General features: G+C 51.9%; 1 protein-coding gene across 2 annotated transcripts in view; it reads left to right on the forward strand.

Annotated features, from left to right (window-relative positions):
* KAZN (kazrin, periplakin interacting protein) overlaps window positions 1–18,184 on the forward strand; it is a 199,700-nt gene that overhangs the window by 133,470 nt on the left and 48,046 nt on the right. Inside the window, exons 5-8 of one of the 2 annotated variants that reach the window (XM_011966784.1) lie at window positions 4,136–4,325; window positions 7,326–7,456; window positions 10,749–10,799; window positions 12,660–12,783. In XM_011966784.1, coding sequence (XP_011822174.1) covers window positions 4,136–4,325; window positions 7,326–7,456; window positions 10,749–10,799; window positions 12,660–12,783 — 496 coding nt within the window. Of the gene's footprint in view, window positions 1–4,135; window positions 4,326–7,325; window positions 7,457–10,748; window positions 10,800–12,659; window positions 15,185–18,184 lie in introns of those variants that run through there. The other variant, XM_011966785.1, reaches the window with a different exon arrangement.

The following is an 18,184-nucleotide window of genomic DNA, read 5'->3' on the forward strand; positions in this document are numbered from 1 at the left end:
AAAAAGACATGCCTGAGACTGGGTAATTTATAAAGAAAGGGAGGCTTAATGGACTCACAGTTCCACATGGCTGGGGAGGCCTCACAATCATGGTGGAAGTTGAAGGAGCCACACATCTCACATGGCAGTAGGCAAGAAAGCTTGAGCAGGGGAACTGCCCTTTATAAAACCATAAGATCTCAGGAGACTCATTCACTATCATGAGAACAGCACGGGAAAAACCCACCCCCATGATTCAATTACCTCCCACTAGGTCCCTCCCATGACACGTGGGGATTATGGGAGCTACAATTCAAGATGAGATTTGGGTGGGGACACAGCCAAACTATATTGGTGCATACACATGTGTATATGTGTGTGTGTGCATGTGTGTATTTTGTGTGTATGTGTGTGTGTGTGTGTGTATACGTGTGTATGTGCCTGTGTATGGGTACGTGGGTGTGCAAGCAGGTGCTTGTATTTTAGATGAAACTTCACATGCGTCATCTGCCATTCCTCTCCATTATAGCTCTGCCTTGGAAGTTTACAATCCTGAATGGGCAGAGTGGACAGTTTGAGAGATCCCCGTGCTTTAGAATTTACAGGTACAGCCACCCGATTCTGAAGGATCAACCGTAGGGGACCTCCCAATTGTCAGGTAGCAAGGATGTCAAGCTGCCCACTGAGATGGAAGATGCCACTCCCAGGCCCAGAGAGAGATGAGACCCTGGCTGGGAGGGAAGCGGATGGGTTCAGGAGAGCCACCCCGCCTAGGCCTCTTCCTCACTCCCTCCCATGCTCCCTCCAAGGGCTGCCTGTTTCAGGGGCTGGCTTGTGCAATCCTGTGCTTCCTATGCATGCAGCTGGGAGTGTTTGCAGGAGGGGAGAGCTGAGGGTTTGTTGCCGCATGACGGCAGACCAGCCTGGGTGTTCACTTCTCCCGAGTCTCACTTTCTGGGCAGCCAGATGGACTGGGCAGGAGGAAGCAAGGGAGTGGGGCATCCCCCTAAGACTGCAAGTGTAGCAGTGTGGAGGGCCAGGAGGCTGTGTGCACGCACACCTGGAGGGAAGGCAGGTGCAGCCACTGACTCATCTGGGCTGGGTGTGGTGGTTCAGGAAGTGTGGGTCTCCATGATCCTGGGCCTGCTGATAAAGACATTCCCAAGGGCCGGGTGCGGTGGTTCACACCTGTAATCCCAGCACTTTGGGAGGCCAAGGCAGGCGGATCATGAGGTCAGGAGATTGAGACCATTCTGGCTAATACAGTGAAACCCCGTCTCTACTAAAAATACAAAAAATTAGCCAGGCGTGGTGGTGGGCACCTGTAGTCCCAGCTACTCGAGAGGCTGAGGCAGGAGAATGTACAGAGGCTCGAGACACACCCAGCTTCACTCCTTCCTTAAACAGAAAAGTTACCCCATTGTTCTTACAGTAGGACCACAGAGCTGTTCCCTGGGCCATCAACACAACAAAGGCTCTGTGAAGCAGGGATCTGCTTCCATTTATCCTGCAGGTCCTTCCGGCATGTGTCCTGGATGTGCCCAGCCCCAGACCAGGTGCTGGGGACTCTGGTGAGCAGACAGAACCGGCCCACGTCATTTGTGCTGGTTGTTTTCTTGCCCCGCAGGAACGTGGGCTTAGGGGAAACCACACTCGGCTCCCAGTCAGGCGCCAGGCTTTGGTACCCAGGTTGCATGTTGCACCCACTGGAGAAGTCCCTGAACCTCTCTGAGTTTTGGTTTCTTACCTGTTGAGCTCAGATAATCCCTAACTCCCTGCCCGCAACCCAGCACTGCACAGATAATCCCTAACTCCCTGCCCGCAACCCAGCACTGTTGCATGGAGCGCGTGAGGGTGGCAGAGCACAGGGGGTTTTCTCGGCCAGAGCAGGGGCAAGCTAGGTTTGGGAAGCAAGGCTGGCACCCTCAGCTGAGCCTCTGTGGCATGGATTTCTATTCCCTGGGAGCTGTCAGTGGGACGGAAGTGATTTCACAGATTTCTAGGGTGTCCGAGCTGGAAGGAGTCCTGAGGATCACTTGGTCCAGGCTTTTCACTATACAGATGGGGAAACTGAGGCTCAGAGGAGGGAGTGACTTGTCTAAAATAACACAGCTGGTCGATGTGATGAGGGTGCATCAGGCATTAGGCCGAGGACTGTCCGTTTCTTGATGGGACCCTGTCTCAAGAACCTCTGCTCTGCCAGGAAGAACTCCAGGCCTGGGGCAAGGTTGGAAAGATTGTGGAGCGATGAAATGGATTTTTTTTTTTTAAATCTGTGTTCAGATGAGAGGCAAAGCCAGCACTCACAGTGGCTCTGCCATCTATAGCTACTCCCAAAACGTCAGTGTTCACCCAAAACCTCAGTGCAGGGGACCCCTGGGTCTCTCCCTGTCTCCTCTGCCCTGTGATGAGCCTGCGGAGCCAATCGAAAGTAGAAAATGACTGTGATGAAAAGAAGGTGCATTAACACTTTGGGAGGCCGAGGCGGGTGGATCACTTGAGGTCAGGAGTTTGAGACCAGCCTGGCCAACATGGTGCAACCCTGTCTCTACCAAAAATACAAAAAATAAGCCAGGCGTGGTGGCAGGCACCTGTAATCCCAGCTACTCAGGAGACTGAGGCAGGAGAATTGCTTGAACCTGGGAGGCGGAGGTGGCAATAAACCGAGATCGCGCCACTACACTCCAGCCTGGGCAACAGAGCGAGACTCCATCTCAAAAAAAAAAAAAAGAAGAGAAGAAAAGAGAAAAAAAAGAATATGCATTAACACATTTCTAATACTGCGCTTTTTCTCCCCAAAAGAATTTGAGATCACTTCTAATAAAACCCCACATATTCTAGGGGAAGATAACACAGCTGAAAGAGGTCTCAGACATGGGGCAGAGAAAGGAAGACCTGTGTGACCAGTCAAGGTGGCCTCCCGGCCCTAGCTCAGCCCCACACTTGTCCCTGGGCTCCCTCCTGCCTTACATGTTCTTGGCGTGGGCTCCTGAGAGCTGGGCTTAGGATCTGCCCTTTCCCCAGCCTGCATTCAAGCAGGAGCTGGTCAAGTAGGCTGATCATGCACCTGCCCATCTCCTTGCTAGTTCTGCAGAAGGTGCACATGGCTCTTCTCTGGCAAAACCTTGTGAAAGGGAGATGAAGCAGCCTTCAACTTTGCAAGGAGTTAAGCTAATGGGAGCCAAAACACCTTTTTCTTACAGTCAGACTTGAATCCTGGCTAGTCCTTGGAGAATCCAAAAGAATGGGTGATAAGAGTGTTCCTGGGGCTGAGCGCGGTGGCTCACGCCTGTAATCCCAGCACTTTGGGAGGCCGAGGCAGGTGGATCACTTGAGGTCAGCAGTTCGAGACCAGCCTGGCCAACATGGTGAAACCCCATCTCTACTAAAAATACAAAAATTAGCCAGGTATAGTAGCACATGCCTGTAATCCCAGCTACACATGAGGTTGAGGCAGGAGAACTGCTTGAACCCCGGAGGCGGAGGTTGCAGTGAGCCGAGATCACGTCACTGCACTCCAGCCTGGGCAACAGAGTGAAACTCCATCTCGAAACAAAAAAGAGAAGTGTTCTGGGACCCCCTCTATTTCTGGTCTCACTTTGCTGTTGGTGGGTAACCCCCAGGCGAGCTCTCAGGTGAGTTAAGTTGACACAAATGTGACAAAAGTCAGACAGAACTGGGTTCAAACTCCACTTCTTCTACTTGTTGTGTGACTTTGAGCCAATTACTCCACCATTCTGAACTTTAGGATCCCACTATAGAAGATGGGGAGACCAAGAGGGACCATGTTTATGTAAGCAGCGCCCCCTAGAGTTGTGTGACGAGGTGGCCAGGCCCTGGCACAGTTCTTTGGAGCTTGGGCTCTGTCTGGATTTGATCCTGGCTCTGCCACTTCTGAGCTGTGGGATCCCAAGGCAGGCTCCACACCTCTCCGTGCCTTTGCACCTCCAGCTGTCTTAACGGGGAGAACGACAGTTCCTCCCTCACACAGTTGCAGGGCCGGTGCTTGACTTACCAAATGGCGCTCGATGCAGAGCTAGCAATACCCGGTGCAGAGGTTCAGGGCTTTCTCCCATGGCGGTGGGCGGTGCCGAGCAGCTGACCAAGAGGTCCCCTTGATTGTGACTTCTTCTTCCTGTCTTCCTGCTCTCTCCAGGCCAAACAGTCCTTAGCTACGCTGACCAAGGATGTCCCCAAGCGGCATTCCCTCGCCATGCCGGGCGAGACGGTGCTCAACGGCAACCAGGAGTGGGTGGTGCAGGCGGACCTCCCGCTGACCGCAGCCATCCGGCAGAGTCAACAGACTCTCTACCACTCACACCCCCCTCACCCGGCGGACCGGCAAGGTGAGTCCTGCCCTGGCCTGGCACCTCCACGATTTCGAGGGGCTTCACAGGAGGCCATCCGACCCAGTGGGAGAGGCAGCTTCTTTGTTCACACTACAGCAGCTTAGGGGGTGTGGGGCAGAGACCTTGGGCTCGTGTCAGTGAAAAATCTAAGAGATGGACAGCAGGCGTAGCTGGATCCAGAGGTTCAAACACTATTTGGGTCCCTCTGACCATGTCTCTCCATCTCTTAGCTCTGCCCACCTCCTTTTGGCCTCATCTTTAGGCTGTCTCTTTCTGTAAGAAAGTAAAATAGTCCCCTGCAGTTCCAGATGTTTAAGACCCTCACAGCTCAAGACTTAAGGAAGAAAAACTATCTCTTCCCCCTGTGTCCATAGCAAATCCTAAAGAAGGACTCTGATTGGCCACATCAGAGTCACATGGGCATCCTTTGGCAGGAGAGGCAGCAGAACTGCTTGATTGACAGCTCTGGCCAATCACAGGGCATCCAAGAGGGGCTGATGTCAATGTCACAGGTGTTTGCTCCAGGCACTCAGCAGGGAAGTCTGGCCTCTGGGCAGCATCTGTACCCACTGCCCTTGGAACAGGCTCCAAACTCCTTGCTGTCCTGTTGCACGTCTGCAGGCCACTTTGCTCTGTTCTCTGTCCCTTCTGCAAGTAGGTGCCCTTACGTGATAGATGCAAGTTGTGACAGATGCAAGTTTGGTCATCCTCATCTACCTCTGCAGGGCCTCTCCTCAATGGACCTGGCTCTGGTCTGGGAAAGCCTGGACAGGCTGACGGATCTGCCCTCTGGGCCCTTCCTCCTCCACAGTATCTGCCTCACATACAACCCTCTCCATGCATTTTATCAGACACCCCCTCCTCCAGGAAGCCTTCCGTGCTCTCTCCCCTGTGTCCTCTATGCTCCTGTAAAGTTGGGTGCTCACCTGTGTCAGAGCACCTCTTACCCTACCTCGGGTTTGCTGTTGATGCATTTGTCACATGACTGCTCCCATCTGTCCAGTGCCTGGCACTGTGGTAGGCACATCATACATGCCGCTACTCTCTGGGATTGATACCACTGGCATTCACCCCCGTGTCACACATAACAAACCTGGCTCAGAGGGACCAGGCAGGATGCTCAAGGTCACACAGCCTGTAGGCTAAACTCACCCAGATTGGAATTGACTCCAAAGCCAGGGCTCCTTCAGCCACCAATCTTCTATATTAGAGCATACGGCCATTGGCGGCAAGGACTGTGTGTTGCAGGAATGCTACCCTACCTGCTGGCATGCCGCCTGCACATAGTAGGTGCTTAGCCAGTCTTGTCAAACAAAAGATGCTTTCTCCATCCAGTGCCAGTGCCCGCAGACAGGAGAGCAACCTGCTGGGGACTTGGAAGGGCTTCTGAGCTGTGGCTTCTGGTCTGGACCTTTCATTCAGCCACTATTTATTGAGTACCTACTATGTGCTAGGCACCATAAGCTCTGGGATTCAACAGGATAAGATACCCTGGGCGCCTGCCCTCACAGAACAGATGTTGTCAGTGTACAGATATGACATGTAAATATACTATTAAATAACAAGCAGGCAGGGTGCGGTGGCTCATGCCTATAATCCCAGCACTTTGGGAGGCCAAGATGGGCAAATCACGAGGTCAGGAGTTCAAGACCAGCCTGGCCAACATAGTGAAACCCTGTCTTTACTAAAAATACAAAAATTAGCCAGATTTGGTGGCACATGCCCATAGTCCCAGCTCGGGAGGCTGAGGCAGGAGAATTGCTTGAACCCAGGAGGCAGAGGTTGTGGTGAGCAAAGATCACACCACTGCATTCCAGCCTGGGCAACAGAGCAGGACTCTGTCTCAAAAATAAATAAATAAATAAATAACAAGCAGAACAATGACAGATTGTAATTAGCACAAGGAGAGAAATCAACAGAAAACAGGCACTTTTTTGGGGGGATGGAGAGATGGAGTCTTGCTGTGTTGCCCAGGCTGGTTTCGAAGTCCTGGGCTCATGCAGTCCTCCCTCTTTGGCCTCCCAAAGTGCTGAGATTACAGGCGTGAGCCACCATGCCCAGCCAAAAACAGTCACTTTGATGAGAAACAACAAGGCAAAGTAGGGAGAGCTGATTACTGGGGAAGGCCTCTCGGGACAGACTGAGACCTGGAGGATGACGGTGCCCCTGATGGGCAACAGGAATGGCAGAGACCAAGGCAAGGGGATATGACCTGTCTCAGGCAGTCAGAAGGCTGATGTGGCTCGAGTCTTGGCTGTTGGGGTAGGCAGGGCCGTGGCACATCAGGCCACCTTGGAGGCCAGGAGGAAGAGAGATGAGATGCTGGTGGCTCATGCTCTGGTGTGTAGAGTGGAGTCGACGCGACCCACCAGGAGGCCGCGTGGTCTTCCAGGCAAGAGTCAGTGGTGGCAGTGCGGTGGGAGAGAAGCAGGCAGGTTTGGGGCAATGTTTTGGAGCTGCTGCTACTGACTGGTTGTGGGATATGGGGGAAAGAGAGAAAGTGGTGGTGGCCTTTAGGTTTCTCATTTGGGAAACCGATTGGGGGCAGTGGTTAGGATTGCACCAGGTCTAGGAATGTCCAGGTGGTGGGAGCATGTGAACAGAGTCACAGAGTACTCAAGTATTAATGCATCACAGTGCTCCTTAGAAATGCATTTATAAACATCAAGCACTTTCCTGTATTGGACTTGGAAACGAGGAGACTTGAACTTGGAATGAGAAGAAGACTTGAAAACTTCCACGTCTTCTCCTCGTTCATGCTGGTGGAGGAGGGTTCATTGGATCCAAAGGCTATGGGAGGTTCTTCCCAGCAGCGGCTCTATGGGAATGTGTGGAGCCGTGGAGTAGGGGGTTGGAGAACCAGGCAAGTCTCTTCCCTTTTCTACACCTCAGTGTTCCCATCTGCAGAACGGGGATGTTGGGTGGAATAACCGCCAAGGCAGCACAGGCGAGGACATTCTCTCCATCCCTCACTCACCAGCTGTCCCTGCTTTCCAGCGGTCAGGGTGAGCCCCTGCCACTCCCGGCAGCCCTCTGTCATCTCCGACGCATCTGCCGCCGAAGGCGACCGGTCGTCCACACCTAGCGACATCAACTCCCCTCGACACCGGACGCACTCCCTCTGCAACGTAAGGCCAGCAGCAGCGGGGCCTGGGCCCCTGGGCCCTGCCCGGAAACCACAGGGGTGGGGGTGGCGGGGTGAAGCCATACTCGCTGTTTCCTCTCGTCCACCCAGGGAGCACTCTGGCGAATGCATTTCCTGTTCTGTTCTTTCCTTTTGCAAGAAGCGATGGATGTGGGGAGAAAAAGGAATGAGGCCCGTTTGCTCCTTGTGTCCGGGAGGGTGAGGAGAATCCAGAGGAAGTGGGCCTGGGTCGGCCGCAGGCGCAGCCTGGAACTCTGCCCCAGTGGGCCCTGTCTGGGACTGTGGGCTTCTCCTCCCACGCATTACCTTCCAGAGCTCAGGGCCTCCCCAGCACAGCCTCATTTCCCTTTAGAGCCAGCTCTCCATCCTGATCCAGGAGTCTTGGCATGAATCGCCTCTGGAGAGGCGTGTGAATATGGTCTAAGTTTGTTTCCTTTGCTTATTTCATCAAACACTTGTGATTGCATGCTGGGCACCAGCTCCCAGGAGGCAGAGACCCTAGCTGCCTAGCTCTTGATGACTAGTGGGGCAGACAGATGGGCTCTGCAACAGTGAGGGAGTAAATGAAGATGGGTCGAGCTTCTGAGGACAGTCGGAAGCCATGTCCAGGCTCTAACATGAAATATTGGGGTCCGGGTGTGGAGACCACCTTGAATTCGTGTTCTGTCACACAGTTGGTAATGCAGAGGCTCCCTTCTACCATATCCTAAAGACAGAGACATCACAGGGTTAGATCCTGAAATGCACAAGATGGCTTTTCCCAAAACACAGTTAATGCCACTTTATTAACCAGCGAAATAGATAATAAAAAAGAAATGAGGTGAACACATTGGACAAAACCATTAGTTGCCAATGACATGATTCTCTACCTGGAAAACTCAAGAGAATAACTTGAAAAGCTATTAGAACGAATAATAAGCATGTACATAACAGTGCTGCTTGGAAATCAATGTGTAAAAATCAATCACTTTCCTATAGATGAGTCATAATGATGGAACCATTTTTTTCAATCCACAATAACAATGAGAAGTGCTTATAAAAATAGCTAAGACTAAAATTCAGAGAAGCTACCTCAGTCTGCTGAGGTGGGCGGCAGGGATTGCTGACCCGGGGACCTTAGACGGCCTCCTCAGAGTGGGAAAAAGGTCATTTGCTGCCTGGAGCCCTGCTCAAGGCTGGGATTCTCTTTTTATTGTTTTATTTTATTTATTTTTGTGTGTGTGTGATGGAATTTCACTCTTGTCACCCAGGCTGGAGTTCATTGACGCAGTCTCAGCTCACTGCAGCCTCTACCTCCCAGGTTCAAACAATTGTCCTACCTCAGCCTCCTGAGCAGCCAACATTACAGGTGCCTGCCACCACACCCGGCTAATTTTTGTATTTTTAGTAGAGATGAGATTTCACCATGTTGGCCAGGCTTGTCTTGAACACCTGACCTCAGGCGATCTTGAACACCTGATCTCAGCCTCCCAAAGTGCTGGGATTATAAGCATGAGCCACTGCACCCAGCGGGAGTCTCTATTTTATACTGGTGCTTTAAGGAAGCAGTATGTTCTTCTCTTGTCCCCAGGAGAGAATCCTACTGACAAAGGCTATCTTGACTAACAGAACCAAGGCAAGGAAGCTGGGCCACTAGAGGGGTCTCTGATATCCATTCCCTGATTCTGAAGGACCACTGTGGAATTACATCTAGAACCAGCAGTGTCCCTGCACCATTCTCATCCCAATTGAGAATACCTTCCTCCCATGGCCATATTTTGCCTTCTCATGGTGGGCCCATGGGGACTCTGGCAGCAGAAATGCTGCTGGAAAAATCTCATTCTGCAGAAGGAGTTCTCCAAAGGCCTCTTGAATTGCACTTGACCCAGCCCTGGCCTTTTGCCCACCATAGCCTTGGCACATGCCTGCTGCCAGGAAATGGGTGCTTTGATTTGCCTGCATACAGGCGTTTCAGTGAGCAGGCCCCATTCTCTTTACCCATAGATTTGGCAAAGATGTTCCTATCCAGATTGGAACTATTTTAGCTGCCTTCAGAATGGGTTCTGTTTGCAAACCTTGAGACTGAAGACTAAACTACCATTCATTAAATTCCCTCACTTCTTCAACCCCTTTTATCCCCCCATCTCAACAGGTGTGCACAAAGGTAAGCCAGGAAGAGCCCGAAAATAGCTACAGGTAACCCTTTGCCTTGGGCATCTGACCTCCACCAGCAAGAATAGTACAGCCTGGACTAACGACTGCCTCATCCTCTCACCCTCTGGCCACTAATTTAGAGCAGAAGTAAGGACTCAGCATAGAGAGGTTGGAGAAGGTTGATGGACCTTGGCATTCATTATGCTTGCAATTCCAGAAATAACCACCAGGAGTCAGAAATAACCACCAGGCATCTCCCTAGTAATGACTGTTTTGATCCAAAGGATCTGTGGGCTCCGGGCAGGACAGACTGATTCTGGGATGTAGTGAAGGCTTTTGTACCCCTGCAGGCTATTAAGGCTTCCCTCTGTACCCACCTAGGGCAGAGCTGGCAACACAATGGAAATATCCTACCTGCCCATCCTAGGGACCTGTCTGAGGCCCCCTAGGAAAAAGGGAAGGAGCTCAGACCTCTTCTGGGGCAGCCCAAAGCTCAGGACCAAGTGTGCATTACCCTGGAACTCCTGCCTGGAAGGAGCACTGTGCCAGGAGGAATCTGACAGTCCCCACTTCGAGTTGTAGCTCTGCATCTAATTAGCTCCATGGTAGTGGACTGTCTGCTGCCTCTGTTGATATCTGTGAATAGGGCTAACGAGTCCTGCCTGCCTCTGCACAAAGAGAGATTCACTGTGTTGGTTGTAGGGGAAGACAGAGGCTACATGGTCTCCTAAGTTTGTTTCTGTCCCAACATTCTTTATTTTGTGCTTTTTCTATAAAACTACATTTCTTTATGAAAAGCACCAAGTCTAACCAAGCTCTAGCTCTAAGTCAGTGGACTGATGGGGACAGGAACTTAGACGCCCTGGAGTGGCTGATTTGTTGGTCAGAAGATGTTGGGGGTTGAGAGGCCAGACCAGGCAGGAGAGGACCCCAGGGCCTCTGGGGAAATTCTAGGCCCCAACAATAAGCCATCTGGGGGTATCTGCTTCAGGAGATGGGGGGTGGGCTCCCGACTTCAGAGGCAGGGTGGTCCCTGAGGGATGGCATCCTTCTACGGAAGGCCCCACACTGCACGGGCCACCTCTGCTCTCCTGTGTCACATGTCTCCGCTGTTTCATCTTCCTCTTCTCCTCTGGCTACAGGGCGACAGTCCCGGCCCAGTTCAGAAGAACCTGCACAACCCTATTGTACAGGTAGGTGTGCCCTCCCTGGTCACTTGGGCCCTCCCTCCACCCCACCTTGACTGCGACTTCACTCTCTGTTCCCCTGAGCCCACATCCATGCTGCACACCCAACGTGGAGAGGATTTATGCCACATCCAGAGTCTCAGGTGGGCTGGGGCCTGAGCCAGGCTCAGCACCTGGGCCCACCTGGCCCTGTGCCCTGCAGGGCTGTGGAGCTGCTGAGTGCACACGTGTCCCCTGTCCTGATGCCCTAGCCATGGCTTACCCTGGCAGCCACCTCTATAAAATCCCCATTATTATTGAAAAGCTCATAGCCCAGGCAGTGGGCTGTTTGTGCTGCTAGAAACTTGATTCATTCTTAACATTTTTGATATTCTGTCATCAGAGTGAGGAGGGGGCTGCAGGGAGGACAAACAACGTGAATCTGAGGGTCTGCAGGGGTCTCCGAAGTCTTCTTTCTAGTCCTGGGGTCCCCACCTGTGGGTCTGCACAGCACCCATCTGCATCGGAGACCACCAGGGAAGTGGTTCAAATGCAGATTCCTGGGCCATTTGCCCTAGAGGTTCTGATCCACCAGGTACAGGGTGGGGCCTGGAATTCAGGAAATCCCTAAGTATTTGGGGAACCATGAGTCTAGTCTAAGCTCCGCCCCAGTTATGCATGATGCCACCATATGTCTTTGTGTGAAGCACTTGGCGGTTTGCAAAACTCTCCTGCAGATACCACCTAGATGCCTGTAGCGTCCCTAACAGGAGGGCAGAGTAGACCTTACCACCACCACCACCACCACCATCTAATATTCTTTTCCCACGTCACAGACAAGAAAGCGTCTCAGAGCAGCTGGGGTGCTTTCCAGGGTTCCACAGGTAGAGTCATGATTGGAACTGGAACCCGCAGTGGCCATACGGTCTCCTGTCCAGGGCAAGTGCCGAGCCCTTGTCCTCGGCTGACGCAGGCTCCAGACTCCTCCACATTTTCCGGACTCTCCCAGGCCCCCTTGCCCATGTCACTGTGTGCTTAGTGCCCTGACACGGCAGACAGAGCCTGTGGCCGCCTTTCCTCCCTATGGCCTCGCATCGTGGACATGACCACGGTCAGTGGCCGAGTGCATGGACATCCTCCTACAAGCCCTCAAGAAGCACCTGAAAGTTGTGGGCAAATGGAATTTAAACAATATAATTTAAACAATGTTGTTATAGTACAAATGACCACAGCTGCTCACATAGACTGAATGCCTGTGGTACACCAGACACCGTCCTTGGAGTCTTTTTCTTTTTTCTTTTTTTTTTGAGATGGAGTCTCACTCTGTCGCCCAGGCTGCAGTGCAGTGGCACGATCCTGGCTCACCACAGCCTCCGTCTCCTGGGTTCAAGTGATTCTCCTGCCTCAGCCTCTCAAGCAGCTGGGATTACAGGTGCCTATCACCACGCCTGGCTAATTTTGTATTTTTAGTAGAGACCGGGTTTCATCATGTTAACCAGGCTGGTCTCGAACTCCCGACCCCAGGTGATCCACCCGCCTCGGCCTCCCAAAGTGCTGGAATTACAAGTGTGAGCCACCAGGCCTGGCCTGTTCTCAGGGTCTTTATCCTCTCTTTAGCAACATCCTCGTGGCAATCTTGGAAGGGTCTTACTGTTGTCCCTGAGAGGCTCTGTGACTGACCCATGTTTGCTCAGTGAATGAGGGGCTGGCCTTGGCATTCCAGCCCTGGAGGTGGCTTAACCATCCCAGCCCGTCCCTGACCCCACTGGCTTAAAACTCAGAGAGGCCTTCCCCGCCCCGGATCCCATCCACTGCTGTCTGCACCCCAGCTAAGCTCGCCTTTCTCCTTCTCCCCCACCCTCTGCCACGTGGCTCCTGACTCCTCAGTCACTAGAGGATCTTGAAGACCAAAAACGGAAAAAGAAGAAAGAGAAGATGGGATTCGGCTCCATCTCCCGCGTCTTCGCCAGAGGGAAGCAGCGGAAGTCCCTCGACCCCGGCCTCTTTGATGGTACCGCCCCTGATTATTACATAGAGGAGGACGCGGACTGGTGATACGCGCTCCCCTGCGCCTGCTGCCCGCAGGCGTGTCTGTGCGTGTGGGCGTGCGTGCAAGCGAGCGTGGGTGCGCATGTGGCCGTGCGTGGGGTGCGTGTGCACGTGTGCGCTGGCACACACGGGTGCTGGGTGTGGCCAAGCGCCTCTAATAAGCGAAAACACGAGTGTGAACCTCTCTCCCCTGCGTCGCCACCTCTGTAATTGATGTACATACCGCAAACCGTGTGTGAACCTGTCAACTCTCTGTCGTCTTTGGAGCGATACCGTTGTGTTGTTAATCTGGTTTATTATTTTTCTTCAATGTTCGATTTTCTTTTTTTTTTTTTCTTTTTGTTTGGTTCGTCGCTTTGTTTTTGTTTTTGTTTTTTCCCCCTTTCTCCTCCCCTCCTCCTTTTTATGAAACTTGAAAACTTGAAGGACTGCTGTGTATTTGTAAATAACAAAACTATTGTGCACTCTGTGCTTGTATGTCCCTCGTCCGAACCGCTACTCCTGGAGCCCGTCTGGCAGAGGATGTGGTCTGTTTTTGATGTCCCCCCTCCCGCCCCGCTGGTGTGAACGTGTGGGACCAGACCCTGTCCTGGGGGTGCGTCCAAGTCACTTTAACCACAAAACGCCATCGTCGTCAGGGTAAGGTCCGCTCTCCACAGAGACTCGGGAGCCCGGCCAAGAGGCCTTGTCTTGGCTGGGTTTGTCAGAGGTCAAACGGGCTCTTTTTAACGGCCTACCGGTTTTTAAATTGCGTTGCCGTTTCTTTCTTTATGAAAAAAAAAAAAAGAAGAAAATTGTTTCGTTTAATTTATTTGCACAAATGCTGAAAACTTATTCTATCTAAATTATTACATAAATATTGGAATGTCTATTTTTCCATGGGGTGGGCGGGAGGTGGGTGTCTCTGTTGACTTGTCTGTTCTGTTATCATGCTGCTACCCAACTGTGCAAAGTAGTTTAGGGTGGCCAGAACCCAGGGACCATTGGATTTCAAAGCTTGCTTTTTCTGTTCTCTCTTCTCTCTCCCTGTCTCTCTGTCTCTCCCATTCTCCTGCCCATGCATGAAAGTATCCTCCACCTTCTTCCCACCCAGAGCTCCCTCCGGGCCTTTCTCTCTATATTTATTTATGTGACATACAGAACGCGACCTCAGTGAGCAGCGTGCTGACAGTCATGATCCTCTTCTTTGAGTCTGTGTTTTGAGAGAGGTTGAGTTCAGGGCGAGACAGCCTGCCGCACATCCAAGGGTACGACCAGTGGGACCCTGGCCTGAGTCTGTTCCCCGAGGGGCCTCCAGCGGCATCTGTTCCTCCCTGCAGCTGTGTCTTTCTTGTCCTGGGTTTACGATGCAGGTGGGCCAGGCAGGTGTCATTAGGGGAGGCACCCACTTCAAGAGGAGGGCCACAGTGGGGACACAGAGTCCAGCACCTGAGCCCTCCACTCTCCCCATTCTCGTTGGTTCCATCGTCCACACTTAGAACCTCCCAGGATCCCTTGGACTCTGTGCCCCAACTTGTCACGGCAGCCTGAGCCTACCCACCCCAGGAGAGGAGGGCTGGCAGGAACGTCTGCCTATTCCGGGGGTGGCGTTGGCCCCAAAGAGGCTTCACCAGCAAAGGAACTGTGTGCATTTTAATACTGGGGGACGGAGGACGTGTGAGCTGCTCAGCTAGGTCTGCCCAAGGCCTAAGACTCAATTTCCTTTTTCTTTTGCTTCTGCCCATCCTTAACAACTAACAGCTCAACCCACACCTCTAGACAACAGTAGTTGTGCTTTCTGCTAATGGTAACATTTTCAGCTCTTAAAAAGAAGCTAGAGATTTTCAAATGCTAGAGTGTCTCTATCAGAAGGGATGGGACATTGTGTCCAAAGCCTCAAGAACAAACCACACTTTCCTTCTGACCTGGTCCAAAGGTCAGCAAAGAGCAAGCAGGCAGAGGCCCTCATAAGGACTCTTCTGTCCTCCTTTGGCCAAACTGTTTAACCGAGCCTAGGGGTGAGGGGGAGCGACCCGAGCTGACATCTTTCTCCATGGAGAGAGATTTTAGAAAATACTTTTCTCGCCCATGAATTTCATTTTTGGTTGATTTTTATTGTTTTCCCTTTACTTACAAGAAAATAAGATTGCAACCACTCCTGGTAATGATTTAGTAGTTCCTTTTCATTTCAGTTTTTGTAAATTAGGAGATAATTCTAAGAGTTACTAAAGGATGATTTATTTAAGAGAACTACGTCAAATAGCGAATGAGTTATGGGTAACATTAGATGAAAATAACCTTTCCCGTGGGAAAGGCTTCTCGAAGGCATGGATGCAAATATAAAATATTAAAAAAAAATCTAAATAAAGCTTATTTTAAAATATTATCGAATTCTATGTTATTTGATTGCTTCTATTTGGCTCCGGGTGGGAGGCTGTGCCCCTCTGGGAGGCACAGGCTGGCACGACCTGCTCCTTGGACTTCCAGGGCTGGGTTCTGGGAGGGGGGATGGGAGGGGCCGAGGAAAGCTGGCTGGATTCGGGGCCCTTGGGGGGCCGAGCTGGGGTCGCCTCCCAGAAGCATCTCGCCTCTGCTGCCCTGACTGTAATTCGGAGGGCTGCCCTGTGGTCCAAATGCACCACCCCCCACCTGGCACCCTGCATTGTGGAGCTTAGTGGCCCCAGTCAGCTTTCATCTGCTTCCTTCTCCCCCTGAGCTCCTTCCAGAGGCCCCAGAGGAGCCTGTGCATTGGGGCATGTTACTTCCCGCAGACCTCAGTGGGCCTCTGCACGTCCCATGATCCCACCCTCCCTGGAGGACCGAGAGGAACTTCAGGGAGACAGAGAGGGAGCCACAGGCTTCCTTGATTGAAGCCAGAGTGAGCCAGGCTTTTCCTAGCCCCAAGAGAACCCCCCCAGATACAAAACTCAGGCCTCCCCCAGTGAGACTCCACTGTATGTCCCAAGAAGAGGATACCCAGGTTACCCCAAAGCCTGACATAATCAGTACCCTCAACCTCTATTTCCCAACTGAAAAAAAAGTTCTCCCCAGCACTAAGACTGATGGAGGACTGGCTTTTAAGTCCCCTCCCACCTCTGCAGGAAGAAAGCATAAAGCTATGTAATACAGAGAGCGTGCTGAGGTTAAAATGAGCCGCCAGTGAGTGAGGATGCAAGTGGATGTGGTAGGATTGGGAAGGCCGGGAAAGCCCTGGGTGACAAGGAGCTTAGGGCCATCTACCCCAGCAGTTCTCAGCCTGACCACACCTTAGGGGAAAAAAATACTCATGCCAGGCCATATTCCTGGAATCGAAGTGTATTTAAATCTCCTCGGGTGATTCTAAAGGGTTGCCAGGATTAGAATCGCTGAGCTGATCTGAGGAGGGCAAGTGTGGCCACACGCATGCCCCTACTCCCCTCTCCCTGGCCCCATGCAGACATCACAAATCAATTGAAGAGCCCTTCCTGCCTATCCCAAAGTGGCCTCTGATTTCTCACTTTACATAGCCTCAGATAGCCACGGCCAGTCAATCGCAGTTGGCATACAAGAATAAAGCCTTTTTGCCCTCTCAAAATGAACCCCATCTCTCATGCTGGACACATGGCAAAAAACTTTGGCCCAGAGAGGAATAACTTGGCCAGCATCCTAGCTATTGTGCCTCATCCTGGGACCTTCTCAAGAGCCAGGCCACACCTTATTTGGGTCTTCGTAGCTCCACTCAAAAGCCACCGTACCTCCTTTGTTAAAAGAATCTTCTCCAGGGAGGCTGAGGCAGGAGAATGGTGTGAACCCGGGAGTTGGAGCTTGCAGTGAGCTGAGTTTGCACCACTGCACTCCAACCTGGGTGACAGAGTGAGACTCCATCTCAAAAATAAATAAATAAATAAATAATCTTCTCCAGGACCTTGCTCCAACTTCAAATGGTACCTATTAGTCAGAAATTGGAGTATGGCTGCCCAGGGCATCCAGGGCCAGCATACCAGCTGCACAGGTTGTGCACTGCATTACTGCAGAAGGTGCCGTTCTCCAGGCTACCACGTGAATGGTGTCCTGGTTTTTCAGTACACAACCTGCATGACTGTACTCAGTGGCCCGTCTGTGTGCTCCTCCTACCCACATTGGCAGGCTAAAACAGCTGTAACCAATAATAACAATAACAATAATAGTAGCTAACACAGGCCAGGGTCCATGCTATGCAATTTACACATATTAACTCAGTTAACCCTCCCAACAGCCTGTCACTGATGAGAAAACAGGTTGAGTAACTCATCTGAGGTCATGGAGCCAGGAGACTGTAGAACTGGGCCTCAAACTATGGAGTTTTGGCTACAGAGTTTGTGCCCTGAACCACTCCACTATCTGAGCAGTGAGGGGCTACCACCAAGCAGCTGGGCCTTCTCCCTGGGGGGCATCTTCAGAGCGTCATCTGGGCCTGGTTTCAAGGCCCCTCGCCCACCAGTAGCCTCTGACACAGCCTTGCACTGCGTCACTTTCGTGACTGAGTCTATTCGCATCAGCCTTTTGCCCGCAGGCCCAGAAAGCTCACCCCTAGAGAGGAATCAGCGGGGGAATCAGAGCAGAAACCGGCTGCTGTCCAGCGCCAGCTCTCCCTTCCTCTTCCTGGCCAAGTCAGGAACCGAATCACCTCCACTGGCCCTGCAGTCAAACCCCCGGCTGTACCAGAGCTGCAGATCCTGAGGGGTAGTGCAGCTCCCCACACCCGGGGAGCTCTGTGGCACCCTTCCCCACCACAGCATGAGCCTGCAGTCCAGGAGCCGCCCTGCACCTGTGACACATGTCATACCTGTCACTCAACCTGGGCTCCTGGGGAATCCAGGCAGAGCGAGCCTGAACCGTGGGGGACATCAGTCATTTGACAAAATGATTTTTAAAATACCTCTGGGCCAAAAATTAGCCAAGTGTGGTGGCACACGCCTATAGTCCCAGCTACTCCAGAGGATGAGGCTGCAGCATCCCTTGAGCTCGGGATGTCAAGGCTGCAATGAGCCGAGATCGAGCCATTGCATCCCAGCCTGGGTGACAGAGTGAGTCCCTGTCTATTATTTATAAATATCTCTGGGCTTTTTCCTCCAAAACTTGCATTTTCACAAAGTGGACTTCCTAGGCTCCCCAGATGGCTTCTAGGCTTTTTCCAGTTGGACCCCCACTGGGCAGGGCAAAATATGCCCCAGTCCCTGGCCCCATTTTCCAGTGGTTACAGAACCTGGTGGTAATGAAGAATGAATAGGGAACACATATCAGCTTATTCTTTATAAAAGTATATTCAAAATTCTGCATTACAAAATAATGCCCAAAACTTAACAAATATCTTAGCAGTTTGTATGTTAGAAGTTATTTAAATATCGGCTGGGCGCGGTGACTCA

The sequence above is a fragment of the Mandrillus leucophaeus genome, unplaced genomic scaffold, assembly GCF_000951045.1.
Source record: "Mandrillus leucophaeus isolate KB7577 unplaced genomic scaffold, Mleu.le_1.0 Scaffold773, whole genome shotgun sequence".
In the NCBI taxonomy this organism is placed as follows: Eukaryota; Metazoa; Chordata; class Mammalia; order Primates; family Cercopithecidae; genus Mandrillus; species Mandrillus leucophaeus.